Source organism: Saccostrea cucullata, unplaced genomic scaffold (assembly GCF_032062105.1).
Source record: "Saccostrea cucullata isolate Sc308-1 unplaced genomic scaffold, CSIRO_AGI_Scuc_v1 ctg307, whole genome shotgun sequence".
Lineage (NCBI taxonomy): Eukaryota > Metazoa > Mollusca > Bivalvia > Ostreida > Ostreidae > Saccostrea > Saccostrea cuccullata.
In genome coordinates this window covers 146,571-164,787 of record NW_026931525.1, presented here as the reverse complement: position 1 = coordinate 164,787, position 18,217 = coordinate 146,571, and the positions used below count along the sequence as shown (strand labels likewise).

At 33.5% G+C, this 18,217-nt stretch overlaps 2 protein-coding genes across 2 annotated transcripts in view; both read left to right on the top strand.

Annotated features, from left to right (window-relative positions):
• Positions 1 to 273: 273 nt before the first annotated feature.
• On the top strand, positions 274 to 12,273 carry LOC134232837 (cubilin-like). The gene is made up of 17 exons (XM_062714810.1): positions 274 to 340; positions 4,056 to 4,231; positions 4,537 to 4,693; positions 5,025 to 5,224; positions 5,386 to 5,530; positions 6,736 to 6,923; positions 7,039 to 7,198; positions 7,464 to 7,648; positions 7,861 to 8,232; positions 8,341 to 8,497; positions 8,602 to 8,780; positions 9,158 to 9,311; positions 9,405 to 9,592; positions 10,336 to 10,507; positions 10,776 to 10,859; positions 11,096 to 11,189; positions 11,449 to 12,273. The coding sequence occupies exons 1-17, from the start codon at positions 274 to 276 to the stop codon at positions 11,972 to 11,974; spliced, it is 3,204 nt and encodes a 1,067-aa protein (XP_062570794.1). The 3' UTR covers positions 11,975 to 12,273.
• A 2,049-nt stretch (positions 12,274 to 14,322) lies between these two features.
• Positions 14,323 to 18,217, top strand: part of LOC134232841 (alkylglycerol monooxygenase-like) — a 31,546-nt gene continuing 27,651 nt past the window's right edge. The window contains exons 1-3 of the mRNA XM_062714814.1: positions 14,323 to 14,496; positions 15,417 to 15,544; positions 16,881 to 17,032. Of these exons, the coding sequence (XP_062570798.1) occupies positions 14,374 to 14,496; positions 15,417 to 15,544; positions 16,881 to 17,032 (403 nt within the window). The 5' untranslated portion in view covers positions 14,323 to 14,373. The remainder of the gene's footprint in view (positions 14,497 to 15,416; positions 15,545 to 16,880; positions 17,033 to 18,217) is intronic.

Below are 18,217 nucleotides of genomic sequence, written 5' to 3'. Positions count from 1 at the left end.
GCATATTTAGATTTTCTCGTTATAACTGACGAGTCAATAGTAACGGACGCTCTACAGGTCAAAGATATTTTTGACTTTGACCAAGATCTCTACAGTGTCCTACTAATGATAGTTGTAAATCAATCAAATATCGCGGGATGTCACCAATGGTCTCTGAAAAGACACTTTATTTTGGTCACAAACATTCCTATACTAGATTAACGGCCCAAAAACGAACTCCACGTGTAACACAATGACTGTTTGTAAATACTCAAAAAACTGTTATTAGAAAACATGGCTGGAGAATTAGACAAAGATTTAAATAGGTGTGAATTTAAAGGTGGTGTTCAGTTTTATCAGCGTTAATTGATGTACTATCGGTAATGTCATTAGGCAAAAGAAACGTTAGACCATATTTCGACATTTCCGCAAACCCGTGTGACAAGATAATGTTAAAAAGAGTAATAGTGTTTTTAATCGCTTAAAAGTGAAATGCCGGGACAGCCAGGAAACGTGCTTGAAAACTTTGACAAAAAGATTGGGGTTTGGGCCCCGATTAAAAAGAAACCTTTTCTTCATGTAAATCGGTGGGTGAGGTGGGGTGGTGGGTTAGATTCAAAACTTTTAATACATTTTGTATGGCTTGATTTCACTGTACTGTAACAAATATTTGAAGAGGTGGAATCAGGCCTTCAAGGAATATCTTAAACAGGCACCGGTTCTGTCCTCTGAAAAAAGTGAAGGAGGCTCCTTTCAATTTCATTTTCGAATTTATTTACAACGTATGAATGTCGTTGTAATATAAATTTTTTAATCAATGAAAACATTGAAATAAAAGGTTATTTTCTCATGAAATATCAAAGATATAGTAAAAAAATATATATATGTATCAAAAATACTTTGTTAAATTTAAGTGCTTGTATTTGACATTATCAAGAGAAATGAACAGAATTTTAAGAAGTTTATAAAAATTATTCAATATCAATTGCGCTGCTTTTTTTTTTACTTTTAAGTGATGACACCCATCGAAATTTTTTGAATAATCAACGAATTTTTAAATGTCCTTGTATATTTTTTTCTCTATAAAACCCATAAGGGCCTTCGCTTTAAAAGAAGTAGTATACAACTTTGGGTGTATATAAATAACATAAAACAATATTTTTTCCTGTTCAGACCACTAAATCCTGACACCTCCTTTCACAAGTGATGTTAATGGGCGAAAAAAATCAGAACACAAGTCTGGTGCCACGACTAAAATGGCGGTAAAGTGTGTCGACCTCAAGATCAGAGAATTTACCGACAATAAAACAAATACAGCGAGGATAAACTCTCTCTCTCTCTCTCTGAATTTTACAGATAGGTAGAGGAAAATAAAACAGGGGAAGGAAATTCTACACCCCCTAATGCATTCTCTCTTTTTCTCAATGAAGTTTATAAAATATTTCTTAATAGTTGTACAAAATGGCACAATATTTATAACGAGGCTTGAACATTTTCTTCATAATGAATTTAATAGAATCTTGTTAAACATTGCCGTGGAATTCGTCGGTTGATAACATCATTCCCTTAGGGAGAGCGGTAGTACTAGTACAGAAACATCTAAAAATGCAGTAGAACTTGTAACAGTAATACCAATGTTTCTACACTTGTAATTCGAACACTCTTTTTATATATAAAAAATATTTATATTAAACATTAAAACAAATTAAGATTATAAATATGAATCTTTATAATGAGTAAATACATATACACAGTTATGAACAATTTAATATACGTGCTGAGGATTCTTGCATTGAAGTTATTTTTTTTTTAAAATAACTTTTAATAGAGATTTTATTAAAAAAAATTAATTGACAGGACTTGGACATTCTTTTATTTAAAAGACAAAAATAAATCAATAATGAATAAATAAATAGAAAAATAAATAAATAAAAACGCTGTTGTATTTGTCAACAAGCTAAATACTTTTAAAATATATTTTTTTTCAAAATATCATAGACGTCTAATTAATATATACATATAGTGGTTTGTTGCTTGTAAAATTAAGGGCTTAAATAATTTGAAAGGACATGGGTGAACATGACGTGAGATAAGCACATAGCGAAACAAACATGAAGGTGGAAAATTAAATCTCAATTATATCTAAATTTTCCTTAATATTTTATTTAACATTAAAGTATACTTTATGTAAAATCTCTACAAATTGCACAAATCTCATGAATGTTGAAGTTATTTGCCTATAAAATACTATACACACACAAAAGAGGACGAAACGAGTCATTTTTTTCACACTATAACACTATTTTTCGGTATGAGTGGGTCTTCTCTCCATTCTTTTGAGAATTAATCCTCAAAGTTTGCATACAAACATACATATTTTGGTTTCCAAAATCATGGAGCAATGACCCACTATACCTTAAAAATATAATTTTATGACATAACTTTCGTATCTTTTCAAGAAATAGTCCCTTAAGTCAATGGTCATATCACAAACATGATTTAAATGCCATATTTCATCAGGACTTGTGTAGCGTAGTGGTTAGAGTGCTAGTCTCAATAGATAATACAACTCGGGATTTTTATTGCCAGAGTTCGAACCCAATGGATACCACATTATTTTTTAAAGTATAAGGATGAATTTTAACGAAAATTTTCCTCAAAACTTTTTGTTTATCATGATTTCATAAAAAACAATGATAAGAACTTTACTCTAAATACTAAATTCACAATTTGAATATGATTTTTATATATCTGAAACTAGTGGGCTTTCTGCACGCTTAGTTCACCCATCTCCTTTAAATATATAATGTTTATATTTGTTTTTATTATGTAAATTAAACTTTAATATTTAAAATTGTTTCGGCGTTTGATCAAAGTTATAGTTTTCAAGGTTTTCATTAATTCAGCCTGGAGTAAGATATCAACTTAGGACTCAACTACTGATGAACTAATAGGCTGCACCTTGTTTCAACTCCCGAATAATTCTTATAATCATTTCCATTTGATATCACGGCAGTAGATGACACAAATGTATACAAAGAACAATAGATAAGGGGAAAATAAAATAATTGGGATAAACTTTGTTTTTGATTGACCAACTACTGGCATATCTTGGACATAACAGGCCATCTGGTCTATATTTTAATCAGTTTATTAATCTGTTTTCTGGTCAACTCTCGTTATATATTCAGGTCATTTGTTACTGATACTCATCTCAGCCCCTGGGCTGTTTTTGCTGACGAATGCTTCGGGTAGACAATACAGTTCATAGTTTGAAAAATACAGTTAATGGTAAAATGCATGGATCATATTTCACACGATTTAACTATCAAACGCATATATTTTGGATAAGTCTTGGATCATTTATTATATCAGGTAATTTGCTTTTTTTTTTCGTTCTGAATTAAAAGAAATTTATTCTATAAAGATTGAAAAAAATATAATTTCTAAGTTAATATTAATGATAATTGCGAAAATTCTTCGCTAGTGTGTTGCCGTATTAATACTGAAAATCCACAAAGAAAATAAAAGAACAGTGGCGTAGCATCGTTTTTGAAAGTGGGGGGGCCAGCCAGAGAAAAAAAATTTTTTTACTTACCAGCAACAAAAAAAAAAAAAAAAAAAAAAAAGGGAAAAGTTGCCCAAACTCAAAGTTGCCCGAAGTCGAAAATCCTATTTCGTGTGTGTGTGTGTGTGGGGGGGGGGGGGGGGGGGGGGGGGGGGGGATCCAAAAGTTCGTGGAATCTGGATGAAGGGGGGGGGGGGGGGGGGGGGGTAGGTAAACCTTTTTTTCAGTGTCAACTACTTTTAGTAACCAATTCTAATACTACATTTTTCGGTACATCACTAAAAGTGGGAGGGCCAACCAGGCTTTCAATTAACATTTCCTATAGTATAAGTAAGGTTGGGAAAAAAGTGGGGGGGGGGGCAGGCCCCCCTGGCTCCCCCCCCCCCCCCATGTAACTGATTTTTCAATGTACTATTAACATGTATTAAACTCCTTGGCCGTTGCTACGCCCCTGAAGAAGGATTTTCTAGAATCAGCTTAATGAAATTTTATATAAAATAATTTACAGTTTATGGAAGTTGTGGACGTAACTTTTCGGGAGACGTCGGGGCTTTTGCGATCACTACGTCTCAGAATCGGAACTCCCCGGACACTTGTATCGTCAGAATCAATGTTACAGAAGGCAAACTTGCCATCATCAGATTTAAAACTCTGATCATAAACTGTTCTTCAGACTTTATAGAGGTAGGAAATGGAATATTACTATTAATAAAATAAAACCTTGATTTTACAAAAGTTCACCATTTACATTCCTAACCTATATCATTTAGGTACACGCTTTTAAATTGACCAAGTTGTATGTACACAGATTGTGAACAGTTAGAAACGCTTTAACGATTTTTTTTGAATTCTTGAGAACCCAGTATTTTAATTCTGATAGCTGAATTCTGCTATATGTGCCTGGAATTCTTATAGGGGATAAAAACGCCTGCTCTCTCTCTCTCTCTCTCTCTTGTTGATTTTTTTTTTTTACTTTTTTTAATATACAGATTCGTGATGGACCTAATGAAAACTCGGAACTAATTCGGCGATATTGCGAAAACTCTGCTTTTTCTGTAGCAGCAACACAGAACTTTATGTTCATTAGGTTTATAAATGGTGGAAATCTGCGAGATCTCGTGGTCTCAGCTGAATACTTTGTTTTTGGTAAGCCAAAAAATATTACTAGGTTAAAGGTGATTAAAAGACTGAAATAAAATGTTGCTTTATTGATATTGCTTTTCTTAAAGAAGACTAATTATATAAATTAAACACATTTAGTTTCAGTAAATATTTTTGGGCAATATTTAACAATATTAGAAACAATTTAATGTAAAATCACTCCAGTAAGAGTTATCTTTCTCATCAGAGTATCAATGAACCTTAAAATCATTTCTATTGGTTTACAGTAAACGCCATTTTTCTTTGTAGAATTTTGAAGCATTCTCCTTTTTGTTTCCAATCGAGGCTTTGTATGTTTTTGTTTTATCACATGCAGATCCCGTAGACGCCAAACTGAACGCCTCCTCCGGGTCGTTTGCTTCCCCCCGCTATCAGGGCCCAGCATCTTTACAATACCCCAACAACCTCCGGGCCACGATCTCCATTTCCGTCCCCGGGGACTTCGGGATCATATTTACCTTCTCGGAGTTTGATTTGGAGCCAGCATACAACGGAAAGTGTCTGGATTATTTAGAGGTGTGTATGTACATCGGTTTTGGCAAAATCAACTTTTTTTTCGAAGTAACACTCTAATTGAGTTTAACAGATATCTGTCATAGACGACTGATTGCTGTAAAGCTTCCAAACAATTATTTACTGAGTATAAAAACTAGCCGTCCTGTTTCTTTATACTGTAGATACAACAAGCAGACGGCAGGTCTCTAGGAGAATTCTGTGGGAACTCCATTGTAGTGGACATCGTATCTAAGTTCAACACAATGTACCTCCATTTTGTTACGAACACAAACGTCGTTTACCCTGGCTTTTCATTCACTTGGGAAGGTAGGAATCTACATGTATTTCCTTAGGTTCAATTAGTTATACCTACAGGTAAGTTATTGCCTCTAAGTATAAGCTATCTTCAAGACTTCTTTGGTATTATTCAAAAGTATAAATGAAATGTGTATTCATATTTAAAATTGAGCATCTTTTGCCTCAACTATCCCCCTCCTTTGAAAATTTCTAGATCCGCGCCTGGTATTAGAGAAGCTTTCGGAAGTTACGGGTACCATACTCTTGATTTACACTTAATAGATAATTTTAGAAACAATATATCTGTGGAGGAATGTTTTAAAACGGATTAAGCCATCAATAAGTAAATACTCTATACATAGATACCAGTATATAAGGGTTGGCAATGAAAGGTGCCAAGGACTTAAAGATGCAACGGGTGGTTTCTAATTCCTTGAAAACATATTAATATCGGATGCCATATGCAAGTCGTCATATGTAATACATTGAACCCGACAGCTTGATTACCCTTCACTTTGTGGAACTAGAAATAAGGCAAAAATATATTTTTGCATGCATGATGCATTAAATGTTATATGGTTCATAACCGCAGGAGGTCATTCCTATCCCCTGAATCTTGAAATGGACAAGTCTCGAAAACAGTTGACCGAGCTTGGAGATCATTCTCATCCCCTTTAGTAAAGAAAGACCTCATTCATCTTGAAAAAGATGGCGTTGAAGTTTATGACCAATAAGTGGTGATGAACAAGTAAAGTAATGTTGGTGGAGATTCGGCTCGGCTAGATACTGGTTTTGGTCGGCGAAGGCGTCATACATGTACCAGATATCTAACCGAGCCGTCTCTCCACCGAGATTAGATATACAGAAGCACACGTTAATATGGTGTATTTTACCCTTGCAAAACTTAAACCAGTTCAATTTGGGTTTCTTTACAATTTCATTGTAGAAACTTTAATTTCATGTCCTCGTTTCTTCGGAAAAGCTTAAGCCTCTATCCATCCAGATCAAACAATATTCCTTTCGGTTTCACGATTGACATGAAAAAAATTCTGCAGTCCCTCCCGTTGAAAATTTGATTGTGTGTCAGTGTTTTTGAAACATTTGAATGCCAGATGCACTTGTACATGTGACCGTCTTCACAGTACCCAGTATGTTTTTGATGATGTTTCTGTTTATGATTACGTTATCATAATTTTTAAAAATATATTAATTTTTAGGATATATTTGTTCTTCAGTTTGTGGTGGCGTTATAGATCAGGCGGCGGGAACCATGGTCCTCCCCACCTTTAATGGTTACTATAGAAACAACATGGACTGTACGTATGTTTTCCGACAACCGGAAGGAAAACGAGTCGCCATCACCTTCACCCAGTTCAACCTTCAGCAGAGGAATGCCGACGGGAAGTGTATGGATTATGTTCAGGTAACTCTCGATCCGTGCTGTTTGAGCAACTCTGATGTTTAAGTGTTTGAGGCTGCGTGAACACTGTATTTTTACAGATGTAAGAGACTAACGTAAAAATCTTTCATTATTATAGATTTCTGATTCTGGGTCCACACTACCGATAGCTGAACATTGTGGAATCATATCCTCCCCTTTCACAGTGACCTCGACCTTTAATGAACTCTCTGTTCGGTTTTATTCTGATGCTTACACACAAGGAACAGGAATCAGTATTTCCTATATTCAAGTTGAACGTAAGCTATGCTATTGGGTATTCCCCAGTTCAAGTCGAACGTAAGCTATTCTAATGGTATTTCCTATGTACAAGTCGAATGACAGCTATTCTTCTTGGTATTTCCCATGTTCAAGTCAAACTTGAGCTGGTCTATTGATCATTATAATTCATGTTCATGAAAATTAAAAAAAAACATTATTCATGACCCTAGTCTTATTCAAAACAATGAAGATTTATATTCATGTATGAATTATCTGTATTAACGGGTTTTCTTTCTTCTTAAGCCTGTGGCGGGAAATATGAATTGCTGGAAGGTCGCTTCTTCCCCCCGGTTTACAGCAACCTATACTCCGCCAACGAGAACTGTGACTTTCATATACAGACTTATACCGGAAGTAAAATTATGGTTGCCTTTAGCAAATTTAGACTAGAGAATAACTGGGCAGCTAGTTGTGTGGACTATTTAGAGGTAAAAGATTTGCACGTAACCTCAAAATTTACTGAAAGATTTAATTAACACTGTATCTAATGCACAGTTCAAGTCTTTTAAGAATGTCTACAAAAATTATCCAGAATAATAAGATATTGTGGTTAAATCAAGTTTATTCTAGAGGACCCACTTGTATATAGATAAATGCACAGTAGAGATTAATAGATGTCAGTGTTGATTTTTTTTCTCAGATCGTTGACCCGTTTGCTTTCGAACACCAAACTCTATCAAACGGGGATCCACATGATCACGTCCTGGAGAACAGCCACAAACATTACTGCGGCGCCACTTTCCCGCCAAACACGCTTTACCATGGCAATGAGCTATTCATCAAGTTCCGATCGGACGGGACGGTGGAGACTGAGGGGTTCGTCTTAGAGTGGGCAGCGTGTGGTGGTAAAATAACCGACCATTACGGTGAAATCAAGTCACCGGAACTCTACCTCGCGCATGCGTTTGATATAACATGCGAGTACACTATAGAACCACTAGATGTGGAATCCTTTTTTGTGCAGTATAAATCAGAGTACACTCAGTCAAGCGCCTGTGATAATGCTTTAAAGGTATACCAACAAATGTTTCTTGGAAATTTATTTATGAAAATCAGTTTGTTTCATATAAAAAAAAATAAAAGATTTTGAAAAATATTGAATATGTTTTCAAATCTATAGGTTGAAGAAATTGGTCCCCAGAACAGTACACTGCTAAATCTTCCATGTTCAAATGAGGGAAATGGACTGTTACAAACTGGAGCCAAGAAATTAAAGCTAACCTTTAATCAGGCACTCGGAAGACCTCGTGGTTTTAAGTATAGTCTTATATGGACAGGTCCGTTTTTCATATTGTAACATATTCTAAAGCAGTTAAAAGATTTTTTTTCTGTATGATAAGTGCCTATCTTTAAAATAATTTATCTTTTTATCATTTAATAGCTTGTGGCAGCCGGGTTACCACGCCTACAGGCAAAATTCGATCACCATTTTGGCCTGGATTTTATCCAATTAAACGATCGTGCTCTTACGTCATAGACAGCGTGTCTGGAAGCAATGTTGTGTTGGATTTCTTGAACTTAAATCTTGTAAAAACTGGCACCTGTGAAGACTATATACAGGTGAATGATGATGCTTTTTTTTTATTTCAGCATGTTTAAATGACGAAGAATATACAAATAAAGTTAAGATTATCAAGTTCGGAAAAGAGAACCAATTAATTAAACCAATACTATAAGACTTTTTGAAAACATCTTTTATCATTATACCAAATATTGACTTTCATTGATTTTCATGTTGAGACTTGTAAAGGAATCAGAAGGATGCAAACTTTATCGTGTAAATAAATTTTACATAGTCAAGAGTTCATTGCAATCTATTTAGGAACATTGACTGTTGTCTTTGTTAAAAAATATACAAATAATTTACTAAAGAGTATTTAATCTATGTAATGCATATATACTTTATACTTATAGCTTTATTCTTAAATTTTTAAAAGATCCACAATGGTGTTGACGAAAATTCTCCATTGTTAAGAGTGGTGACCGGAAGTACGATCCCAGAAACAACGATATCGACAACCAGTCGTATGTTCGTTAAGTTTGTAGCCCAGTGTGACGTCAGCTCGGAGGGATTTCAGGCCAAATGGAGTGGTGAGTACTGTCGTAACCCAAAAACCTGCCTTTATTCATTCTTAAATGTAATCAGCATTGCTGATTTATCTAAATATGAAATGTTTTACCTAGTGTGTGGAGTGACATTGAGTGAAGAATCGGGAGAAATTATGTCCCCTAGTTATCCTAAGAATTACATCCGGGACATTGTCTGCAGTTACACCATCACTCAATACCCAGGAAGGATAACCTCTCTTACTTTCATAGATTTCGATGTCGGATCCAAAGTGGACGGGTCGTGTATCGATGATTATGTAGAGGTAAAGTGGACATGTAATGGTATATTTCGTTTGAAATTTTTATAGGCTTTGTTCTCTGTTACACATATCTAACGTTACTTGGTTAGTACATAGTATGTTTAGAGAAAAAAAATCCTTTTTGTTTTAAATTCATTTTGTAGTGTTTTTTTCTGTTTTTCTTATTTTTAAGCCAGCATTTCTTTTGAGGTATAAATAATGAGTCATAAAGTGGGTTGGTGGTTATCTGTCACGGTGCAGCTTTGCGAACCAAGTCTACCTAAGAAATTAAGATATTTGTTAAGTGAAATATTTGCTTAATTCTGAATCTTCTTGTTTACATTGGAGGTGAAAACTTATTTGTCACTTACTTTTTGATAAACACTGAAACTAAACACAACGGAATACATGTAAGTGATTTATAGCATTTGATGGAATGTAGGTGTAATATATAGCACATGTAAGTAAATTTATTAAACACAATATGAGCTCGTTTTAAAAAGAACATTCTGAAATACATAAAAGTAGTTTAATAATGTAATCATCTACTAATGTGAGTTTGCTTTTTATTGCATTTGTGTATTCTGTATTGTAAATATTTAATTTAATTATCATGTTCATGAAGCCAGCAACTGAAAAGCGTACAGATTTATGATGGTGGGATCAATCACTAGTTCTAAAATTTGCATTGTTTATTGAATTTTTTGAGCATGATTTCTCTTCGTTATCTCCAATTTTTTTTTAAAATTCTATTACCACTTTTACAGATCAGAGATGGATTTTTTCGACAGTCTACTTTGTTAGGAAAGTATTGCGGTAAATTACAAAGATTCACCATCAATTCCACAAGTAACACCCTTAACCTTATATTGGTATCCAGTAGCAACCAAAACATCCGGTACGGAGGGTTCAAGGCCACATACAAATCCAATGTCAAAGGTAGTATACCTAGAAATAAACATTTTAACAGTTTAGTCAGCCAAATTTATGAATTGTGCAGTTTAGGAATGAGGAGGGGGGATGGTATTCCAGGGGGGATGGTATTCCTCGCAATAAAAGGAAATCATTAACATCGGTGGTTATTGAATTAAGTTTATATGTTAATTATTTATTATTTAAAATCAAATCATATTGTTTTCAGTAATGAAAAGATATTTCTTGTATAACCATGTAGCTGCTATATTGAGTTTTTTTTCTTCTCATATAGAGACGATGTTAACTTCTACAGCGGCATCACCAAACTTCACAGTTATCTACAAAGGACTAACTGCGGATCAACAAAATTTACTGGGTAAATAGATGTAAACTGTGTAGCTTTATGATGCATTTTGTTCATGTGGACATACCATTTATTATAATGACTTGAGGTGATAAGGGATGTTTAAATGAGTATGGAATTTTCTTACACAGCTCTGATTTTTACATTAAAACTAGCTCAGGAGAGGACATCATATTATTGTCGTTTACCAAGTTTTGTTGTCTTTTTCGGTACACGTTAATTCCAGACGGCCCTTTTGTCTGTTGTAGATCTGGATATAGCGCTCATCTGTACCTTATCCATTATCATCGTTATTCTCATTGTTGTTATCCTCGTCCTCTTACTACTGAAAAGAAAGAACAAGTAAGCAAAGATGTTGAGGAGCAATAATTGAAAAAGCTAATTTGTAGAGAATTACAGTTAAGCTTTATAGATTATTAAAAGGCCAAAAAAGTTTTTTTTTGAATGTTCGAGACTAACATAATAATATTTAGACGCATACATGTATGTTAAAATTTGAAAATTAGTTTTTGTTCATTTGAAAGAAATAAATACCAGTAAAATTGTTCGTTTGCGTGTTTTCTCTGAAATAGATACATTCGATGTTTACATACGTTTTCAGACCACCTTTGATTGTACAAGAGCAAAAGGTTGAAGTTTCGAACTCTTCACGCAATGATGGCGTGTTAAATTACCGTGATAACACTCAACTATTAGACATTTACAACAAAGTTGATTCGCCTAGCCATCAAAACAAAGATGACGTGAAAGCAGAAATTAACCTTACACTACAACAACAGCTAAGAGAACAACAGAGACGCAAAAGTACAGGAAGTCACGTGACTCGTGACGTGTACGCACAGCCGCTAAGAAAGCCTTTGCAGGAAAAGATTCAAGAATCCACGGAATTCAAAGCTACCTCTCCGTCCAGTGTGGCGAGTTACAAACAAACTGCTGACAACTACGCTCAGATGACAGAGACATTTAAAGAGGACACTTTTGATTTGGATAACTACGCCAAAGTCGACCCACGTGCTAAAAGCCCCGTCCTTAAATTTTCTACAAGCCAGAAAGGATATGCGAACGATACATACGATGACGTAGAAAGCACAAGAGCAAAGACATCCTCTGAAATGATGTACCTGTAGTAGGAAAAAACCCATATGAACCTTAGCATTTCAATATGCACTAAATATTCATTCAGTGATGGAGGACACGTTAACTTACACATCTGCCTGCTTTGACCTTGAATATACTTTGGAGGTATATGTACATGACTCAGACAATAAAGAAAAATCAACAAACTTACAGTATATTAGAAATCCTCTCGTAAGGTGATGATAATTAATTATTAAGATTAATGTCGAGATTTCCTGTCTTATGAAAAATGTATTGTCAAGTGTTACGCAGCATGATCTTTAATAAATCATGATATTTTGTACCAATTGATGCATGTGAAAATATATATGTTAAAAACCCACACATGAAAGAAAGAGTTAAGTTTCTTTGTATTTGCAATTATTAAAGACGTTCGATCCTGAGCTTTTGAGCGGATTTTGGTCCTGTCCTTTATTTATAAAATTCTGCATCATTTTTAGGTTCTAACATTAAATCTGAATTCTTTAATGCAAATTGAACTATATTCAGTGAAAAAACGCGATTAAATTCCATTCAAGTAGACTTAAGCTAGGAACTATTTTCGTGGCGGAAGGTTTTTAGAAGAAAATGATCAGTTTTTTCCCTTTTGAACTATAACAGTACTGTTAAATTTAGATTTCTATTTTTCCATGCTGGTTGTACACAAAGCTGTTTTTTGCTGTGAAATGTGTTACGCTGGTTCTGAACTATCCATTAAATTATTTTTAATGAATTCTTTCAAGGAAATGTGACAAATATAGTAAATACATGTATATTCTGTAAATCCAGGAAAAAATTGAGCAAATTTTAGTGAAAATTTACACTTTTTTTAGTAATATCTGAAAATTTACATCATATACCCCCACTTTTGATGTTCTTTTCTAAATATTTAAGACAACTTTGACCCATTTGCTTAAAGTCAGAAAAAGTTTAACACTTTAAAATACTTTTCTTGCTTATTAAATTTTCAATGCCAGAAAAATCACATTTTATTAGTGTAGAAAGGTCAAAGAATTAAATATGCGAAGATTGCGACCCTTATAGCGAGCGCAGCGAGCGTCGCGAAGCGACGCTCGTAACTGCGAGCTCTAACGACAACGCCTGGGCGAAGAGAAAATTTGGACTACTGCACATTCATTCTTTAGAATTTTTTGCCGCAGTAATTTTGACCCACAATGCATCACTTAGCAAAGTTGCGTTCTCGCGAGAATGACGGCAAATGTTCAACAAAAAGTTTACTCGCCTTGATTAAATGGATACATATTGAAGATAAATTGTAAACGTAACTTTTTTCATTCACTTTCAGCACTGTTCAGTTTTTTTTTGGTATTTGTAACTTACATACGACGTCATGTGACGTCAGAGTCTAGACGCACCAAATGTCACGTGCGGTTTGACGAGCCCGATCTAAATTAAAACGATAGAAGAGTTTGCGCTCGCTCTAACGGTCGCACCGTCAACATATTAAAGACGTCAGAGACCGTAATCATAAAACCCTTAAGCGTTATCAAAACTACACAAAAACTGCTTTATCTTAACTTTAAAACTACGGACAAATTCTGGATATTAGGTTACTAATTCACAACAAAAGTCTGTTATTAGGAGCATGAAAGAAGATGCAAGCATGATTAAGAATCGTTTACCTTTGCACATTCTTAAGAAAGAAATAATATTGCTTATTATAAATAATTATACATAATATAATTTTTTGATTTTTCTTAAAAACAGCATATATTAATAACCTGTTTAAAAAACCCTTATCTTTCAACAGATGTATTAATTTTTTATTAATCGTTACGTGAATATATAGCGAGGGTGGAAATACGAAATTAATTTCCAAATTTCATAATTTATTCCTATCAATTTTTGTTCCAGTATGTCAAATTCGTAAAGAAATAGAAAAGAATCAAAGACAATTTTTAAACTCTTCAATGTCATTCCATTTCCGATCCTTTTTTTTTTATTTTTTATTTTTTTTTTTTTAAATTTAAACTAAACATACTTCCTTTTTTCACAAGAGTTTGCCTTCTTTGAAGTTTCTTTCATGGGGAGGAATTGGAAGCTATATACACTGGCGGATTTAGAGGGGGGGCCCAGGGGGCCCGGGCCCCCCCTTTAGAGTCCAAAAAAAATACATAATATTTGATAAATCAATGTTTTTTCGTGTGGCTGTGGGCCCCTACCCTGACCTCAAACTGGTCGCCCCCCCCCTCCTTTTCAAAATTTCTGGATCCGCCACTGATATAAAAGCATTATAAAGTGTTTGAATATCATACCCTAATATAACACTGTCAGATATATTTGAATTTAAATCGGGTTCGTAATACCTAAATTTTGTTTTGCCTGTAGTACTTTCACTTTCTTCACGATCAAAGTCCAAAACAAAGTCAGCTGTTACTTGTTGGAAAAAATGGAATATAATGTCGACGTCGTGACAAAAATATTTACAAGGTTTAGAAGACTTTTCTACATTGTGTCTCCAAAAGAAACTTCTTTTCCAACAGTGGAAAAAGTTCCAAAGTATGTCGATGAGGTATGTATTGATACTGAATACCATCCTGAACTTTTCATTGCTTTTTGTCTGTGTGTATTAATATTTATATTGGGTTATGGCCAGTAAGCAATACTTTCATATCCTCCCATTTATGGCTTTCAACTTTTCAATGTTACCCAACTGGTTCATTGGTTTACTTGGTCTGATGGCTGACATAATCCTGCGAAGAAATCATGTTTCACCAACATATACTGTTTCTAAAAACCTTACAGCTGATGAAATATCATACAGTAATGTTGTCTGTTTAACGGGACTAAATGCTCCAATATATATATTCAGTGGCTGCAGCCTTTAAACTGGCTTTTAAAAATTGTCTATATCACCATGATCAGAACGATGCTTAACGACAGAAATAGGAGTATTTTAGAATATATTTTATGAATAGATTATGTCTACAATAAATTCAATGATTGGAACAAATTAGTTACGAAAATGAATTCTTCGAATCTGTTTTGGCATTTCAAATTTCATCTTTAGAAATTAATATTAATATCAATCAAAAGTGAGAAGTTTTAAAAGTGGCATACACGGTGCCTGAAATAACATGTTGTGTTCAAGAAGAAGAACATTTAAGCAATAAGCTAAGGGATCTAAGTGGTGCATTCATTAGGATATTTGCTGATAAAAAAGGGATATAATGATTAGAATAAGATATCCCCTCTAGCTTTTTTAATGTTTAGAACTCAATGGAAAACAGGATTCCTTCCCCAGTGGAAGTCCTACAGCAGAGTTTCCAAGATGGAACGTCTTTATCAACAAACCCCTACTGTATACTTTTATTGTACTTCGATATTTACTTGACTCTTCTCATTAACCCTAATGTCGTTAAACATATCATTTAGATACATGTACGTATACTTCATGTTATTGCGAATAAATTTGAAATTAATATTTTCCAGGCCATACCATTTTTCATTTGTTTGATAATTCTGGAAGTTCCTATTTTGTACTTGAGAGGGAAACGCCTGCCGCGATTTAATGACAGCTTTGGTTCTTTGGCGAATGGGCTGTTGTCTCTGTTGCATGGGTAAGTATTAAAGGGACATGGACACAGTTTCAACTGATTTGTTTTTTTTTTAAACAAATTTTAATGTTTACAATTCCTAATTAAGGCAAATCAAATGATCAGCAGAAATTTTTAAAACATCTAATTGTTGATTTACAAAGATTATACAGAACTTAAAATTCTTCATAATCTAAACAAGGCTCGAGCCTTGTTTTTGTTTTCATATAGAAAATATCATATTTATAACAAAATAATATTCAGTAAATCACCAAAAAATTGTCCAATGCTATTTAGAATTAAGTTCTTTATTGAAAAATTTGCTCTGAACGAATATATATTAGTATATTTAACCTACGTAAACAAAAACATGACACGGGCCTTGTTTACATAACAAAGATTTGGAGCTCTAAATCTGTCTTGTATCTCGACAACTGAAATTCAAACTTTTGATAATCATTAAGAATAATTATTTGCAGAAAAGACGGAAAAATAAGTTTGAAAAATTTCAGTTGAAACTGTGTCCATGTCCCTTGAATTAGGTACAAGCTTTTTAATTTGGAATTTACATATCAATTCTTGGAACAATATCATAAGACAAATTTAAAGTTTCTGTTATCGCTCTAACCTTGACACGCTCTCTTTTTTGACAACATCAGACAAAATTGAACGTTTCCGCCCGACATCCCATTTCGGTCTTTCTGTCCTCTGCTGATCATTCAATGACCATGACCTACCAAAAATCGCTGAACCTATCTATAAACAAGTCTTTATTTACATTTTTTCCTCTGCGTGTCTGATTAATCATCGTAACTGTCTCTACTGCCGATTTCTACATTTTGACGTAAAAATGCATTACAACTCGTTTCAGCAGTTTTCTACCATTTCGACATTTCCTTTGTTCAATACCTCAGATTAAAACAACAATGTTTATGATCAAAAAGCAATGACGTCATTTTATTTTCAACTTAAAGACTAAAAATGTCTTAAATTTTTGTCCTTTAAAATATTGGGTGATTAGACGCGTTTTTAGATGCTTTTCAATGTGTTTGTCTTTTTTCATTATAACAATATACGCTTGAAAACGTGACGTTTAGTTGTGACGCGGCGACACCCCTTATATTTCAAACGTATATAAAATTAATTCAATGAAACATTATTAAATGAAAATTTCAATTTTGATTAGATTTATTTTGGTGCATCTTTTAATACATTACATTTGATAATATAACGCCAAATATTAAAGATATGGACACAGTGACATTACTTTTGGATCAACCCTCGTATTTTATAGTCCACGGAAGTAATTCATATTCTTTCGATACTATTTTTAAGGACATTTTTCTCCTCACATTTTCAGGCTGCTGTTTCGTTCTGTGGAGCTGGTGACCTATATCTGGGTCTATGAACACTTTAACCTTGTTGACCTCCCGTGGGACAGTCCGTGGACCTGGTTATTAGGCTTCCTGGGGGTGGACTTCGGATACTACTGGGTACATCGATGCGGTCACGGTAAATAATCATTCTACATCACTCCACTATAGTATATAGTTATGAGAATAACTTTATGAATTTTAACCAAAATGCTATTTTTTTAATTTCTTAATTTCTTAAGATATTCTACCGGTACTTTTAACTCTTTTTGGTGTAGCTGGTAAACAAATACAAATAAAATGTACATTTAATTTCACTACTCTCCACCGCTAATTTCATAATGACGCAGAAATAAGCAAGTTTCCTTTCTATCCATGATTTTGCATTAGTCAACTTAGTTCTGATTAAGGACAGATGAAATAAACAAATTTTTGTCAAAAAATTTGAAAATAACAACTTGAGTCATGTTTTAATTAGTAAAATGAATAAGTTTAACCGGTAGTTTTTGAATTTTTATTCAAATTCTCAAAAAATGGGATTTGAAGAGAAAAAATATTTGTATAGATTAATAAAGATGGTTTCTGAGAGGTAGAATTTTGAACATCATAGAAGGTTTACAATTTCTTTATATTGAAGAAATTTATTTTTTACATCATTTTCAATGAAATAAGACCAGAAAATATATACCAATCCAGGCATCCATTTTTTTGCTTGTATCATCTGTCCTTAAGAGTAAAGTAGTTTGTTGCATCATTTATTCAATGTTTTGCGTTCAACATTTTCAGAGAAGTATAAATCTACCTATCATAATAATGCTTATCATGATATATGTAATTATATATCTCCAGGGCATCTGATCCCACCTAGTTGCTAGCTTGCCATTAAGATTATGGGTACTAGTATATGAAACAAATGAGTAAGATTCTGCATTGTCTTATAATTTGTGTAGATATATCGGTCAATGTAGGTAGGAAATTGGATACTGTTTGCTTATAAAACGTCGTAGATAGACGTATATTTAATGGTCGAATTGTAGACCACAATAAGATTTGTCTTTTTTTTCATTTAAATATTTTTGAATATATTCTGTTACTTGTGAAAAAAAAAACAGGTCTGCTAATAACACACGACAACGTATGTAAAATATGTTCCATTAATGTTGAATAAAAAAAACAACAATATATTATGTGTCTTGAGAATGTGAAATGTGAATGAATTCTAGGCAAGTTGTTTAATGTGCAATTACAACAAGTAATATATGATTTTTAAGGTATTATAGTTCTTGTAAGATAAATAAAAGCCTTTTCATGTACATATTTTATG